This window comes from Astyanax mexicanus, chromosome 13 (genome assembly GCF_023375975.1).
Source record: "Astyanax mexicanus isolate ESR-SI-001 chromosome 13, AstMex3_surface, whole genome shotgun sequence".
Taxonomy (NCBI): Eukaryota; Metazoa; Chordata; class Actinopteri; order Characiformes; family Acestrorhamphidae; genus Astyanax; species Astyanax mexicanus.
In genome coordinates this window covers 26,052,535-26,070,761 of record NC_064420.1, presented here as the reverse complement: position 1 = coordinate 26,070,761, position 18,227 = coordinate 26,052,535, and the positions used below count along the sequence as shown (strand labels likewise).

The following is an 18,227-nucleotide window of genomic DNA, read 5'->3' as shown; positions in this document are numbered from 1 at the left end:
AACTTCGTAATTGGTTCTATGTGTTTACATAATATTGTGTTTCTGCCTAAAAATATGTGACCTGTAGTGCTGTTTGAAATTTTTGACAAAAGTTTGCAGACAAAAGCCAATAAAGGTACACTGTATGAAAACTTTACAAAGAATTGCTCCAAAAATCACAGGCACTGTAACGGTGAATTTACACTGCTCCGACGCGAAAACGCACATGGTCGCACTACCCCCCTCCAACCGGTCGCATGTGGGCGTGACAAAGGCTTTCCCTGCGTCGTCCAATTAAATCGTTTTAATAAATGGGAAATGCTTTTTATATAAGCTATTATTATTTCCAATACTTAATAAATATAAATGTGTCTTTATAGATATAAATGTTTGAATGAGCTTCATTACACTGTCTAGTGAGCAGTATATAAGCTGAAAAAAGCAAACTTTTCCAATTAAATTACATATTAATATTTTAAAAACCCACCAGAGACTCCAACAATCACAGCAGCCTTTCTCCTCGCTGACAGAGTCCCTGTGAATCAGCAGGGATTTTATAAAGAACAGGGAAGCCTGAAACTTCTCTTCCAGGCTTCTCTGGACGCTTGAAAGCGGAACTAAAATGTTTTCATGCGCTGCGCTGAGGACGCGTTACAGGCCAACACCTGCTCTCTGATTGGATAGACGCATTGCGTTGGACGGACTCATTTGCATAAAGTTCAGCTCGGCTCAACTTTTCATCGCATCGCATCCCCCGCTCTCGACGCGTCGGACCCATGATGCACCGCGCGACTGCGTCTGACGGAGGCGGCGCTTCCCATTGAAAATGAATGGGATCCGTCGCTGTGCGTTGTCGAGTCGGAGCAGTGTAAATTCACCGTAATTCAGTATCTCTCTAATTTAGCTTAAATGTACTATATAACAGTAAAACACACAATTAGAAGATATAAATAGATGTTACGGATATTACAGGTATTCTGAGATATTGAAGGCTGACAGGACGAAAAGCTGGGAGACCTTTACCGTGGTAGTGAATCTGACTGGGCCACAAAATGTGACCACAGTATCAGAGTTTGGTTCATGAGCTTGTGATACTTTTGATAATATTAGTGGAGCATGACCGTGCCATAAGCTGGGAGACTTGACCACAGCAGACAAGTCAGCTTGGGACATAAATGTGAAGCTTTTTAATACACAGAAGTGAAGTTTAGCATGAACTGTGACAATTTTAACCACAGAAGTGGAGTTTGACTGAGCCATAAACTGGGACCGTTTTGATCACAGTACTGGAGTCTGGAAAGGCCACAAGCTAAGAGAGATTTGACTATTATACTGGAGTGTGACTGGGCTGTGAGTGGGTGATGTTTGGCCACAATATTGGGGTCTGAACGAACTGTTAGATTACATTATAAAAGTTTAAAAATGGTCAATAGCTCAGATTTTAATCACAGTAGAAAAGTTTGACTGGACTGTGACCAGAAAAAAGGTAGACGCACTTTTAAAATGTACACTATTACCATTTCTTCTGTTTTGCATTCTAAATCTAAAGTTATTAATGTTTACAAATGCTTTTTTGTGAATATATTTTAATTGTTTTTTTCTTTTTACAAATGAATTTTAACATTTCCAGGTGACTCATTGCCATGACACACAGGCATGCTCCCTCGAGGACATTAACCCCTAATGAAGTGTCATCTAATGAGTAGCTTGCAAGTTGAGGCTGTAGAACAGAACAAAAAAATAATAATCAGTTATGAACACATTGTTGCATTGACACAAAGTTAACACCGAATACTCAGTGGGAAAAAAAACTTCATTTTCAATTTCATGCCTGCTAAAGACACATGGACCAGCATAAAACCTGTTAGGAATGGTTGTAACCATGGTTGTGAACAGATCCCTACTCTTTCATTAATATTGAGTTGAAGTAAAAATATACACTACCGTTCAAAAGTTTGGGGTCACATTGAAACGTCCTTATTTTTGAAGGAAAAGCACTGTACTTTTCAATGAAGATAACTTTAAACTAGTCCTAACTTTAAACAAATACACTCTGTACATTGCTAATGTGGTAAATGACTATTCTAGCCGCAAATGTCTGGTTTTGGTGCAATATCTACATATGTGTATAGAGGTCCATTTCCAGCAACTATCACTCCAGTGTTCTAATGGTACAATGTGTTTGCTCATTGGCTCAGAAGGCTAATTGATGATTAGAAAACCCTTGTGCAATCATGTTCACACACCTGAAAACAGTCTAGCTCATTACAGAAGCTACAAAACTGACCTTCCTTTGAGCAGATTGAGTTTCTGGAGCATCACATTTGTGGGGTCAATTAAACGCTCAAAATGGCCAGAAAAAGAGAACTTTCATCTGAAACTCGACAGTCTATTCTTGTTCTTAGAAATTAAGGCTATTCCATGCGAGAAATTGCTAAGAAATTGAAGATTTCCTACAACAGTGTGTACTACTCCCTTCAGAGGACAGCACAAACAGGCTCTAACCAGAGTAGAAAAAGAAGTGGGGGGCCCGTGCACAACTAAGCAAGAAGATAAGTACATTAGAGTCTCTAGTTTGAGAAACAGACGCCTCACAGGTCCCCATCTTCATTAAATAGTACCCGCAAAACACCAGTGTCAACATCTACAGTGAAGAGGCGGCTGCGGGATTTTGGGCTTCAGGGCAGAGTGGCAAAGAAAAAGCCATATCTGAGACTGGCTAATAAAAGAAAAAGATTAAGATGGGCAAAAGAACACAGACATTGGACAGAGGAAGACTGGAAAAAAGTGTTATGGACGTTTGAATCCAAGTTTGAGGTGTTTGGATCACAAAGAAGAACGTTTGTGAGACGCAGAACAAATGAAAAGATGCTGGAAGAATGCCTGACGCCATCTGTTAAGCATGGTGGAGGTAATGTGATGGTCTGGGGTTGCTTTGGTGCTGGTAAGGTGGGAGATTTGTACAGGGTAAAAGGGATTCTGAATAAGGAAGGCTATCACTCCATTTTGCAACGCCATGGCATACCCAGTGGACAGCGCCTGATCGGAGCCAATTTCGTCCTACAACAGGACAAAGACCCTAAACACACCTCCAAATTGTGCAAGGACTATTTACAGCAGAAGCAGGCAGCTGGTATTCTATTGGTAATGGAGTGACCAGCGCAGTCACCAGATCTGAACCCCATTGAGCTGTTGTGGGAGCAGCTTGACCGTATGGTACGCCAGAAGTGCCCATCCAACCAATCCAACTTGTGGGAGCTGCTTCTAGAAGCGTGGGGTGCAATTTCTCCAGCTTACCTCAACAAATTAACAGCTAGAATGCCAAAGGTGTGCAATGCTGTAATTGCTGCAAATGGAGGATTCTTTGATGAAAGCAAAGTTTGATGTAAAAACAATGTTATTTCAAATACAAATCATTATTTCTAACCTTGTCAATGTCTTGACTCTATTTTCTGTTCATTTCACAACGTATGGTGGTGAATAAGTGTGACTTTTCATGGAAAACACAAAATTGTTTGAGTGACCCCAAACTTTTGAATGGTAGTGTAGTTTACTAAAAAGCAAAACATATAAATAATTCATATAAATAATTAAAGTAGTACACTTTCCCCACCAACCTGCATTCACCAGTTGCAAAAGCAAACCATTGTTTACTAAAAGGATTGTTGAAGAATGTCACTCTTTTTTTCCTAAGTAAGCTATGTGGGAAATTGGCAATAATCAGAGCAAAGGAGAGCAAGTGGTGAATCAGATGAGGATGCCGTGATAGCATTTTCTGACATTTGACAGTAGGCTGTGGACAAGGCTTAAAATTCTAACTAGGAAAACCCTCCAAAATGTAGTACTTTAGAAAACTTGGTCAAAAACTCACAGCAGTTTCTTCAGGTTACTGTGTGGATCCTCCTGTAGCTCAGAGATCAATTTCACGCCTGATTCTCCTGACTTATTGTAGTCCAGGTTCAGCTCTCTCAGGTGTGATGAGGGGTTTGATTTTAGAGCTGAAGCTAGATCAGTATAACCTTCATCTGTAATACTGCAATTACAGAGCCTGCAGAAATAAGTATATAAACTCACAGTGACAGGCCAACACAGACACACCCACCCACACAGACAGACACAGTGAAACATGTTTAACCTTACATCAGTATCTCCAGTTTACAGTGTGAACTCTTCAGTCCAGTTGAGAGCAGCTTCACACCCGAATCTTGTAGCAGTTTATTGTTACTCAGATTAAGTGTACTTAGATGTGAGTAGTTTGAACTGAGAGAAGAGGAAATAGCTGCACAGCTTTTCCCTTTGAGATTACAACCACTCAGACTGTAAGAGAAATAAATGAAGGAAAATGAATTATTTGAAACAACTGGGATCTGTTTTATATCCATTATTAAATGAGTAATTACAAATAATGTAAATGATTGTCTAAAAAATTTACTCAAATATCAATATGATTAAGACTAAATCATAAAATGTAAAACTTATGCTAAAATGTAAAACTTATGATCTTACTGAAGTATCTTAAGTTGACAGTTTGGATTCTTCAGTCCATTTGAGAGCAACTGCACTCCGGAGTCACCCAGTTTATTGTAACTCAGATCAAGTTCTATTAGGCTTGAGCAGCTGAGAGCTGAGGCCAGATTTGCACAGCTTTCCCCTGTGAGGTTACCGAAACACAGCCTGAAAGAAAATTATGATGTATCAGAGCTGTTTTTTAATTCCTCCAACAGTCATAAGACACTGCAATGGGAAAAAATATATTTCATGCAAACACCTAAAAATGAAAATTAAATAACACCAAAGTGGTTATGAATTAATAATCTACATCTATGAATCTAAAACATAAACCCTACATTGAATGACAAATACAACTAGTCAGGCCCATTGTAACAAGGCAACAAACCAATCAATTGCCAAGGGCCCCGAGCTAATAATGACTGGGTTTGAACTGAATGCAATGACAGACTGTGAGAGTATCCCTTTAAATTCTGTGACTTTCAATGCAGGAAAGTCCAGTCACACTGTTGGCCCCCTCCCACTAGTTACAGACAGTAGTTCTATCGTGATAATTTATCTACCAAATGTGGGTAGGAATTACCTAGTTATTTAGTGCATAACTTTGAGAGTAGAACTGAATGTCTAGTAGTATTCATGTCCACCAGCTGTTTATTGTATTTAAAGCATTAGGTCCATTTTGCTTAGGGTCCCCACATGCCTTGATAGTACACTTTGGGTTAGTTTCCAGACAGGGATTTTACAAAGCATTTTGCATGAAAAGTTTCCTTTGAAAGGAAAATATTTGACGATTACACACTGTAATGTCTGTAGCAAAGCTGCCAAATCCCGATTCTCACTTCATACATTAGTCTTTACAGACTCGTCTCAAATCACTCTCTACACCCTGCACTGCCACTCACAGTGTAATCTCTGGTAAGATCAACAATATACAGTGTTTTTTTGGGACACAGCCATCTTCGCTGACTAAAGAATGCTCTATACCACACTGCTGTTTTTGGTATCTGTCATTTTAGAGCAACTGCAGTATTAATAATATGAATAACAGAGCTGCAGATAAAACAGATTAATATCCTATATTTGTTAAACTTTGCTGAACACTTATTAGAATACTAAAATAAAAAAATAAATACAAAATAGTGCAGGAAGACATGTATGGTTCTCTACTCACACAGCTTTTGTAGATGCTTTGACCACTGGCATCAGTCTCTTAAGACATTCCTCTGATGGATGATATTCATGCAAATCAAAGTTGTCCAGCTTCTCATCTGAGTTCAGCATCACAAACACCAGAGCTGACCAGAGGTCAGGAGAAAGCCTGTCTTTACCAGGATGATGATTTCTTCTGTTTACATATTCTTGGACTTCTTGCACTAGAGAATGGTTATTCAGTTCATTCAGACAGTGGAACAGATTAATTGATTTCTCTGTAGAAGGATTCTCTCTGATCTTCTCCTTGATGTATTGGACTGTGTCTTCTTTGTGATGAGAGCTTCTTTCAGCAACTGTCAGTAGACCAGATAAAAGAGTCTGATTGGACTCCAGTGAAAGGCCCAGAAGAAAGCGAAGGAAAAGATCCAGGTGTCCATTCTCACTCTGTAATGCCTTGTCTACTGCAGACTTGAGTAAGTCTGACATTGTGGATTGGTTGAAAAGATCTGAGAGATCAGTGGCCAGCTGTTCTTTTCCATCTTTGTTGAAGAAGGAGATATATACATATAAGGCAGCCAGAAACTCCTGAACATTTAGGTGTACAAAGCTGAACACCTTCCCCAGGTGAAGTAATTCCTCTCTGAAGATCTGTGTGCAAACTCCTGAGCACACTGATCCTTCTCTAATATTAATGCCACACTCTTTCAGGTCTTCCTCATAGAAGATCAGATTGCCCTTTTCCAGCTGCTGGAAAGCCAGTTTTCCCAGTGCCAGAATATTCTCTTTAGTCTCCAATATTCTCTTTTGAGGATCATGGTCACATTTTTTATGATACTTTTGGTTCCTATGTTTGATCTGAAAGATGAGGAAGTGTGTGAACATTTGAGTCAAAGTCTTTGGGATCTCTCCAGTCTCTGCTTCACCCAACATTCTGTCTAGAACAGTGGCTGCAATCCAACAGAAGACTGGGATGTGGCACATGATGTAGAGGCTTCTAGAGGACTTGATGTGTGTGATGATGCTATTGGCCAGGGTTTGATCACTAACTCTCTTTCTGAAATATTCCTCTTTCTGAGGGTCACTGAACCCTCGAATCTCTGTTACCAGATTAACACACTCAGGAGGGATCTGATCAGCTGCCGCTCGTCGGGATGTTATCCAGAGGAGAGCAGAGGGAAGCAGATTTCCCTTGATGAGGTTGGTCAACAGCACATCTACTGAGGCCTTATCTGTTACATCCAACAATCTCTCATTGTTCTGGAAATCTAGAGGAAGTCGACACTCATCCAGACCATCAAATATAAACAGGACTTTATAAGCATCACAGTCTAATGATTTTAATTTCTTTATTTCTGGAAAAAAGTGATGAAGAAGCTCCATCAGACCAAGCTTTGTCTCCTTAATGAAATTCAGCTCTCTAAACGGAAGTGGAAATATGAAGTGGATGTCCTGATTGGCTTTTCCTTCAGCCCAATCCAGAATGAACTTTTGCACAGAGACTGTTTTTCCAATTCCAGCAACTCCTTTAGTCAGAACATTTCGGACTGGTTTGTCTTTAAAGAGATCGTTGCAGTTGATGGGTTTCTCCTGTGATGCTGGTCTTCTGGATGCTGTCTCGATCTGTCTGACCTCGTGTTCATTATTCACGTCTCCACTCCCTCCCTCTATGATGTAGAGCTCTGTGTATATCTCATTCAAAAGGGTTGATGTTCCATGCTGTGAGATTCCCTCATTAATTCGCTTACATTTTTCTATTAGCTTGGATTTAAGCTTTTTGGGAGCCATCTCTGAAAAAACATAAAAATGTAATGAAAAATATTTTACTAAGAGCTGTTTAACCAGTTTTGGTGTGAAAAGTGTAAAAAGTGTGGAGTTGTGTGCTTCCACTGAAGTTATAGTGACGTAATAAAGCCTTCCTAAAGCTCTTACTTGTCTGCAGTGTGTCAGCGAGGTCTGTCTGCTTCTTGTTCCTCAGAATGTTTAGGATGATCTTCAGCAACCACTCTCTTACACTGCTCAGATCCTCCTCATCCTCCACCCCTCTCTCAGAGCATGTTGGGTAATCTGCCCTCAGCAACCTCTGGCACATGCTCAGTTCTTTCTGCACCAAAGAGATCAGTGTGTGTTGCAGATCCTAATTAGAAAAAAAAAAAGAAATATTTTAAAATTTGAATGAAAGCCAAGGCAAATGCCAAGGGCATTTAAAGGAGCCCCGCCCCTTCCTACGGGGGTACAATAAAATTATGCAATATGCAGATTTTAATACAAGCTATTTGATGCAATCTAACTATTACTGTTAAATATGTACTGTAATTGATTATCTTTTATAAACTGCAAACACTGTCTACATCTGGGAAATGTAACCAAAATGTTGGTTCAACCCAAATACATCTCAACACCAACCCAGGCCTGCATGTGGCAAGAGATTTAAGAGCATAGGACCAGCTTCCCTTCCTCCCATACAGGACCTCTACATCAAGAATTTTCAGAGAAAAGCCACCTCCTTTTCCAACCTTCGTTGTGTGCAATCCTGTATCAGTATAATGCCAGCACTGAACTGAATAAAATTTCATTTCTTTACCACACATTTAATTTAAATCAATTATTAAACTGTGTTTAACAAAAATGCATGCACACAAAATTCAAACACACACATATTTTCCCCAGTCAGCAGTGGGTGGGGAAACTCCCCTGACCACAGCATCAGTTGACTGTGTCCACAAAAACAGAAGTTTTGGAAGAGAAGCTTCATTTCTGTAGTGTAGATTCGAATGTGACAGACTCATAAAGCATTATAAACACAATGAGCCTATAAGGCAACCTGCAAGAAAATCATCTGGGCTGTAATATTCTCTCTGGTAATATAGTGGCAACGTTTCCCACCACAGGGAAAAACCCAACTGAGACAGCCAATCTGTGTCAGTGTACGTAAAATAGAACATATTAACTGGAAAATGAAACTAATGTCTTAATTACAACAACAATTATAAACTGTTGAGTTTTTTTAGTTTTAGTACACCCAGAAGTTGCACACATGAAAATACTCATACCTTAAATATGGACTCCAACTGTTTTTCTTCTTCTTTCCCCATTTCGACACTGTGCATAAAAGTTTAAAAACACACACAAATCTACAGTTTAACTATAGTTGTTACATAAAAATGGTTTATGAAAAAGAAAAAAATAAGCACCTAAGAGTAATAAAATAATACAAAAATATGTTATTCAATAAAGTGTTATTCAAAAAAGTGTTATTCAAAATGATAATGTGATAAATAAAGATGACAGAGCCACTGAGAGGCTGAAAACAATACATTCAACCTAAACAATCCCTTTAAATATGATGTTACTGCTTTATATGTTATTGAATGGTAAAAAAGTATCATTACTCCTCTAAAATTAATTTCTCCAAAGTGGCTGTATTTTAGTTTATCGAATTCTTTGATGCATACAAGAATTTTGGTGACACTTCATTTTAAAAGAACATTACAGATGCTCTGCACATCAATTTGCACAGTGCTAAACTGATGCTGTTTGAGTTCAAATAAAACTATATGTATTTATTAATAACATTGTTGATTAACACTGACACATTTGCTGCGTGGAGAAAACTAATTTAGAACATACATCAAAACCTTTTACTCTGGCGTTAAACCTAATTCGAACCCTAACATTGTTAAGAAAGAGTTATATTTCACCAGACACTTTGTTAAAAATGTGAACATCTGGGCGTGCACGAGTAATGCTGGATACAGAACTGGGGGTTTGCTCCAATTACACAGTCAGTAATATTGAAAAGAGAGAAACGGTAATAGTAATATTGAAAAGAGGAGAACGGTACTAGAGACTGTGTGCATAGAGGGTATTATCCGACACCATTATTGTCACTATCAGCTACAGTAACCTACATTGAAGCAGTTCTTGGAAACAAAACCGCAGATTTTTCTCACATCCATATTCCTGTTTTTACAGTTTTTCTTTCTCTTTTTTGTAGTGGTTGATACTGGTTTATGGTGGTTACAGCTTAATTTCGTCAAGTTGGTACCAATTAGGCGTGTCGCAATAACTATGTTATCGACTTATCGTACGAGAATTTTTAAACCGCAATAATTTTTGCCGAGTTTGTTTACATGAGAACGAGTCACGCTGTGTAGCTTTCTCGCCGACTTTCGACGAATCTGTTAGACAGCGACATCTATCGGTTAGGAAATAAGTGTAGTGTGTCACTACCCGATCTGTACTCCCTGCCCAATTTGTGCCGCGCATGCGCACTGCAAACTGAGCAGGGGGCACAGATCGGGTAGCCACGTCTGTCAACAGTTTTCGGCGCTGTGAGATCGCTGATCAAGCTTAACTTACGTTTTCTGATTCTAGATAGACTGATAGGTGTTTAAACTAATTATAATTCGAAAATAATCTGTTAAAATGTATAAGCCTGTGGTGTTTTTATTTATTTATTTATTTTTTACATATACTAACCATTAAAAATGAGGTACAACACATTCATCAAAATATCAGTTAATTTTACTCTCAGAGAAAGCATTAGAGCGAACCCCCATCCCTCTCAACTCCCACACACTTGTTGACTTGTATCAAAACAGAGGAAATGAAGCTGAGATTTAATTTAAAGCACAACCATCCAGCCCAACTTTCCTAACTGAATATTGAATATGAATATTGTTACCCTGGAGAACTCCTGCCTCAAGCCCCACACGGTAAACATTAGTTTGTTAAAACGTTTCACTGTAAAATAGTGTAATAGTATTATTGTGCTAGTATATTATTACTGTGACACACTGTCTTAAAGCTCCTTTGGGAGCCCAGAAGCAAAGGGGAATTTTATAGTTCCCCTTTAAAATAACAATATTATCGCTTATCGCAATAATTTCTGGGACAATATATCGTCCTGAATATTTTGTTATCATGACAGGCCTAGTACCAATTATTTTTAATTATATTTTAATTGGGGGGTTGGAGTGGAACTATGTATCTGGGTGTTTAGGTTTAATGCCGTGATCCCTTGTTTACTAGGCAGAGTGCTGCTGCACCCACACCTGGTTATTTCTAAAATATGCGATTTTCTTCTTTTTTTATTAATTTTATTTCAGTTTTTCTTCACCCAATTACCCAACACACTCATTAGGACTCCCCCTATCACTCGGGGTGCTCCAACACCACGAGGGTGAAGACTAACATATGCCTCCTCCTCCTTAGAACAGGTTGTTAAACACCCAATTTTACCTACAAAAGTGACTTAATTCAATGACTATTTTAGAGAGGGATTTAACAATTCAACAATATACTCATCAGTCTGTTTTTAAATCCACTGCTATGCCTAAGATAAAGAAATCAGTGTGAGACAGTTTATCACCAACAATGAATTTATGGGTGCATTTAAAATTTTGTATTATATTATATAATATTATATTTAGATATAACACAACATGCCATAGTAATACTAAACTGTATGTTTAAAAAAAGAAGAATATTAATAATTTCACACAGAATAGTTGACCCTATGATGTGATCCCAATTTTCTAAGGTTTGATATGTTAAGAGAGGTTTACCGTACTTTACAAGTATAATTTTAATAAGTTTAATCACAGCAGTTACTATATAGTTCATTGTAGCTAAACTAATTTATAAAAGCTTTATTGGTCCTAAAATTTAAACAACAAAAAATAGCAGTTTAAATAATTGCACTTCACTGACAGCAGCTTAGCATGTGTTTAAAACAGAAACAAACTGCAAAGCCAATCTGACCAGAGAAATTTGAATCATGCTGGACCTTGAACCTTAAACTGTAATATAAGATGGCCTCTGTTTTCTAATGTCCTTATGAAGTCTCCCATGTTAGTTTTTCTCTTGGCATTCTGTTGGCATTATGGCTGCAGTTAATGATTATTTTGGCAGTTGACTAATCTGCTGTTTTTTTTTCTGATTAGTCGAATAGTCAACAATAATTTCTGTCATGTCCTCCATTTCTGCTTGCTGTGGTTATGGCTCCTATTTCTAGCATTCTTTATCAGTTCAAAACAATAGAAACATCTAAACATGGGATTTAAATGCTGATCAAATGTCCAGAACATTTAAATGCCGTGTTAGGCATGTGGAAGGTGCTGCTATTTAGTGAGAAAATATGTAATATGTTGTATTTGGGCACTTTTGGGGAGACAGGCTGAGTTGAGTGTAAACTGTGCGAGAGATCCCATTAATATTTTCCCATTGTGTTTCTGTCCCCAGTACTTTCTGTAGCGCTACTAATTGACGATTAGTCAACAATAAATATTTGGAGTCAATTAAATTTTTATAATCAACATTGTTGATTATATTGACTAATCGTTGTCATGTCTTCTCATAGATTGTTGTCATGTCTTCTCGTAGATTGTACCCTCAAATTAAATTGTGTGTTACTTTATTCTCACTAGTAGACTTTTTTTTTCGCACACGGCATTATATTTATTTTGTATAGTGTTAAAATGCACTTAATTTTATTTAAAACATACTATTATTTGTACATTGTAAGTATACTAGCAAAATACACATGTTAAAAATACAATAATATTATGGTTTCATCAAATGCTTGAATTTAAACTTTGACCACCATTACATAATATAGTAAATAGTATGCCATTACTGTCAACCATCTTTAATTAGTTACTACAGTAATTATTTTACAACACATATGAAATAAATAAAAGTAAAGTAAAAGTATTATATTAAAACCCTATGAATAAAACTATACTCAATTATTATCTAGAAGTTTACCTAGAAGTGTGTTATTTATGTACATCAGAAACTAGACGTATATTTCAAATCAGTAACAAGGACAATATAGAAAATGTTAGATTTTACCATTTACTTTGACTTTCATTACACTACAAACAGTATAACCATATATATATTTCTACATACATAAATTCCTGTTATATGCCAGAAACAAATGCATTTAAGTTGAGACGGCATAATTTTAGTAATGAGGTAAAATACAAATAAATTATGTAATTTTAAATTTTAAAGTACAAAACATACATCATTTGGTACAAAAACAGTTATGCACAAAAGTGCATGGTCAGAAATTCTCCTGTTTGTAAACAAATGTGAAAATTATTGAAATGTTTTAGAAAAATGTTCCTCAAAAAAGACTGAAAGGAATTAGTATATTACAAATGATTTTGCTTTAGTGCCCCAACTTTTCTGGAATGTCACAGGGATAAAATGCATGAATGAATGATGATTACCAGAAAAAAAATTAACTTTTTTTGGTTCATACTGTCTGCAATATAATAAATATCCAAGTAAAGGTAAGAAATTAGGTTTTTATTATATGCAATTTCCATACTGTCCCAACTTGGTTTGGGGTTGTAAATATATTTAATGTATATTTATATAACATTTCTAGTATACTCAAAGTAAATAGTGATGCAGAAGTTGCATTTCTTCCATAATTCTTACCCTAAAGCAGGGAAATCATCTCCATCTTTGAAATCTATGGAAGGCGTCATAGAATAGTCACTCTTCATGGACACATGGCTGAGAACAGGAGATTCCGGTGCCTTTAACTGATTCAGACTAAAACACAAACAAACACTGTATAAGATTTCTGGGTTGTATAATATATGAGAAATGTGTGATTTCTCTAAAGTAAACAATCTAAACTAAACGTATGTATAATAGTGGTATTGTTCCTAAAATTATAACAAATAATAACAATAAAAAGAAACAAACTGTGTGCAGAGAAATTTTAGCCAAGCCAAACCTTATACCTCAACCTCTCCTGTTAATTATTTTTTTAACATTATCTTTTTTCCCCAGCTAGTGTGTCCTCACAATGATTGTATCATCAAATTTGTGTGTTCGTTTATTCACTGTGTAAGTTATTAAGCTCTTTTGAGATCAGAGCCCGCACAGTCTCTCTGGCGGTGCAGATCACAGCCAACATGGCGGTCTCTCTGGCGGCACAGAGGACGGTCGACGTGCCAGTCTCTCTGGTGGTGCGAGGCGCGGCGCAGGGCACGGCCGACGTGGCGGTCTCTCTGGTGGCACGAGGCAATGCGGCGCAGAGCACAGCCGACGTGGTGCGCTCTCTGGTGGTGAGAGGCGGTGCGGCGCAGCGCAGAGCCCGGCAGACGTGGCAGTCTCTCTGGGGCGCAGAGCGCGCTTGCGTGGCGGTCTCTGTGGTGGCACGAGGCAATGCGGTGCAGAGCACGCCCAAAGTGGTGGTCTCTCTTTCCTACAGAATGTACGTTTAACCCTCTACAAAAATGGCATCAACTTTGGCAGACTATGCTTTCAGATGGTCTGGTTTTGTAAAATGTTTAATAACAGATAGTATAGTTCAGAATGATAAATTACCAGCCTGTCATTGATAAATAGTGTTAAAATATAGTGATTTGTCAGAGTTGCATTTTTCCATAATTCTTACCCTAAAGCAGGAAAATCATCTCCATCTTTGAAATCTATGGAAGGCGTCATAGAATGGTCACTCTTCATGGACACATGGCTGAGAACAGGAGATTCCGATGCCTTTAACTGATTCAAACTAAAACACAAACAAACACTGTATAAGATTTCTGGGTTGTATAATACATGAGAAATATGTGATTTCTCTAAAGTAAACAATCTAAACTAAACGTATGTATAATAGTGGTATTGTTCCAAAAATTATAACAAATAATAACAATAAAAAGAAACAAACTGTGCGCATCTATCTATCTAAACAAGAAATGTTAGACCGTAGATGTTCAAACTAAAACACAACCAAACACTGTATAGGATTTCTGAATCCAGCTTCCTCTGCTATTTGTGTGCAAATTGACTTTTTATGAAGTTATGGAATACTGTACTAATACTAATACTCTGTATATATCAGTGTTCATCAGTTCCTGAACCAAAGCCCAGTTCACTGACAACTGAGCTCCTTAACTGATAACACATCAACACAAATCTGTGTCCCCACTGTCCCTGCGCTCTCTCACCTCTGGCTTTTCTCTGAGTGTGGTTCCCCAGAAAAGCTCATGTTGAAGTTCAGATCTCCTCCTAAAGATCACAGCTGGAACTCTGAAAACACAGACACTGCTGTTTAGGAAAATTTTAAGATCAGAAGGTCAATTCTGGTTATTAAGATGTAAGACAAACCTGCTAAACTGCTCTTCATCCATTGTAGCATAATTTTATAACAAATACAGCTTAGATTTACAGACTTACCCTTCCTTCTAAAGCCTTTTCTGCTGCTTTCTCCACAAAATGGGGCTTTTGAGTTTCACTTCACCTAAAATATGTTTCTCTTTGATGAGTTACGATTACAGGAAATGCATTTCCTGTCCAGCCAATTTCAGATTCAGCAAAACCATCCTCAGTAGCCTAATGAAGTCTACCACCACCTGGTGGACTTTTAAACTGTTAAGTACCTGAAAATGGTGTAGAACATGGACGTAAAACTCATTTCTGGAAACAGTTTCACCACCGCTTTGAGCTGTACATGGAGGCGACAGGGAGTGCTAGCAAGCCAGATAAGGTACAGACTTTAATTTTCCTTCATGTAGCCAGTGAAGACGATCCTTTACATTAACCCTACAGTAACCCTAAAAAGAACACCACATATGGAATGTACAAGTTTTTGTGCAAGTGGACATGTCTATAAGCCAGTATGTCACGGAGCTAAAGCTGAGGATGAAGTTATGTGAGTTTGGACAGCTAAAAGTATCCCTGTGACAGGGTAGTTTGTTGCATTGGCGTAGGAACTGTGGGGGCAAGATGATACCACAGAAAAAGCAGAACATTTTATTTTAAAGGTGCGCCAAAATCTGCATCACAGCCATTAAATCACCCCCCTTGAGAGCGCATTTATAATTAAAGTTAGTTAAGCAATTATCCTTGCTTATATCAAGAGGGTGGTGCGTACGCGCTCCTGAGAGGGGATGCTTTTCTAGCTGGGGTGCAGATTTAGGCACTACTATGGTGCTGAAGGAAAAGCTCCCCCTCTCAGGAGAGGCTACAGGTGACGTCTTTTTTCCTTATTTCTAAAGAGTTAGCATAGCTTAGAAAAGTATCTTGAGTATTTCCACTTTCTGAGTAAAGGTAAAGCCAAGAAGATGTGGGTGCGTGCTCCTGAGAGGGGGTGCTTTTCCTGGCGGGGGTGCTGAATTCGGCACAAAACCGGCTTTATAGGCAAGGTCAGTGATGAGAGAAATGAATCGCAACAATAATAAATTACTGCAATAAAAACGAGTTTTGGGAAATGTCTTGTTCTGCTAACAGACTAGAAGGGTTTGGGTTATCTAATGTTTATATTAACTGCTACCAAAAAACCCTATGAAACGTAAAGTTACATTCTTTTAATAAAAGGACACCATCGTAAGAAGTGCTTTCAGTAGACAAAATTAGAAACATAGGACATCTGGTGGTTGGCAAAAATGTATAGTAACGAAGTAGAACTAGTTCACTACTGTACTTAAGTAGTAAAATGCTGTATCTGTACTTGATTGAAGTATAATGTTTTTCTCCTACTTCCACTTTTACTACATATTTTTACTCTCTTTTACTCCATTAAATTTTAACTTGCTGCTTCGTAACTCGTTACCAGGGGCGTCTCCAGCCTACAGCGCTCCTTATTTTGCCTTGTCTGACAATGTCTCACTCCTCCTAACACGCCCTGTGTGTGTCCGCGCGCGCGTGCGCGTCTGCGTCCGTGTGTGTGCTCGCGTGTGTGTCCTGTCAGACAATCAGTCAGTTGTGCATATTGGGTTGGTTTTCAAAATTAAGGTCCATATTCAGATTCAAGTGAAATAATAAGTTAAAAAGGTAAAAATAAATAAATGGTATTTCAATGCTCAGTGTGAGCAGATGCTCTGAAAAATCCATTCTGAGTTTTGAGTAGCTTTTCATTCTCAACTGTTTAAATTAGACCAGATAAAGTTTCAGGAGGTATTTTTTTATAGAAATATTATAAAATGTTTGATCTCTTTCTCTGCTGGAAACATGTTTAAAAAAAATAACACACCTGCCCCCTGTACATAATATGATCCTTAAATCCCCCCTGCTTGTAAAATTATAAAAATGTTAGGAATAATTTTGAACCCACATTATAATTAAAGCCAGAGCAGCAGATGCTCTGCTTTTTCACTGGGTTTGATGAAGCTTCTCTAATTGTTTGGCCTTTGAAAGCTTTTTAGTTGATTTTGCAATAATAATAGACCAACTAGTGACCTTTTATAGTGAATTTGTTAAAATATCCTAACGGCTTGCTGTTTAGCTTCCCTTTTGGTTAATTTGTTTAGAGAGGGTATTTTAGAACTTTATATAAATGTACTCTTTCCTGTTCTTGTGCTTTTGCTACAGCCAAATGAATTGTGGCCATCCTTTAGCCTAAACATCTGAAATAATATAAACAATATGATATTTACACAAAACACAATCTACACAATACTTGTACTTTTACTTTAGTACTTGAGTAGAACATTTTTGAACAAACTACTTGCAATACTTAAGTACAAAAACTGTGAATACTTTAATACTTCTACTTAAGTATGAGTCTTTTTTGACAGACTACCGTATTTTTCGGACTATAAGGCGCACCGTATTATAAGGCGCACGATGAGTGAACGGTCTATTTTTAGTGTTAGTCCATACACAAGGCGCACTGGATTATAAGGCGCACTAAATGAAACTTTATTTATATCAGTAACAATAACTCTGAGCAATAAATCCTTCACAATATCTGTGAAAAATAACAACATCTCTGAGCAATAAATCAACAAGCACAGCAAGTACGTATTATTCCGCGACGCTCCTGACAACGGTAGCCGCAACGCTCCGACAGACCATAATATTATGTTGAAGCACAGCAAGTACGTATTACTCCGCGACGCTCCTGACAACGGTAGCCGCAACGCTCCGACAGACCATAATATTATGTTGAAGCACAGCAAGTACCGCATTACTCCGCGAGGCTTCTGACTATAATAGCGTGTTGTGCCGAATTCGGTGAATAAAACGGTTTTAAAACAGAGATAAAGATTGGATAAGTTTCATTTCTGGATGAAGTGATTTCCAGCGCGGTTTGGATATAACTGTGGATTACAGGAGACTGGATTGATGGATTCTCTTTAGTCTGGACGCGTTTTGAAGGTAGGACCTGTGGCTGAGCGCGGGTGTGTGTTCGGGGGGGTGGCGGCAGTGACCGGAGGTTACCCCAGGACAAAAGGAGAGCCTTTTATTACTGGAAACATGCGCTCTGACGCAGCTCTAATTCATGAAACATACATCCAACAGTAAAAGCACAGTTCTGGAATCCGGAGAGCCAGACGGTTCGAATGGTGTATGACATGACCGCATTCGATGAAATATGGACGAACGATAAACGCAAATATGAGAGTTATGAATTATTAAAATCATAACCAAGGCATATTTCGCCCTAAATGTTTATTTTCTGAAAGGATATTCCACTAAATAGGCTAAATAGCTCAAAAGCAGAGATTCTAAGCTTTAAAATGGTATATTGGATGTCTATATTGAACCTGTAACTGTTCATAACTATTCAGAAACACAGCCAGTTATGAAATATTAAATATTTCTGGCCCGCCGGT

General features: G+C 37.9%; 1 protein-coding gene across 1 annotated transcript; it reads right to left on the bottom strand.

Annotated features, from left to right (window-relative positions):
- Window positions 1-860: 860 nt before the first annotated feature.
- On the bottom strand, window positions 861-14,696 carry LOC103041906 (NACHT, LRR and PYD domains-containing protein 3-like). The gene is made up of 10 exons (XM_022677519.2): window positions 14,619-14,696; window positions 14,066-14,182; window positions 13,096-13,212; window positions 8,691-8,739; window positions 7,570-7,774; window positions 5,660-7,427; window positions 4,486-4,653; window positions 4,120-4,296; window positions 3,851-4,027; window positions 861-1,699 (listed from the first exon to the last, which is right to left on the bottom strand). Exons 1-10 carry the CDS (start codon window positions 14,657-14,659, stop codon window positions 1,675-1,677), a joined length of 2,844 nt encoding a protein of 947 aa, XP_022533240.2. The 5' UTR covers window positions 14,660-14,696; the 3' UTR covers window positions 861-1,674.
- Between the last annotated feature and the right edge of the window lie 3,531 nt (window positions 14,697-18,227).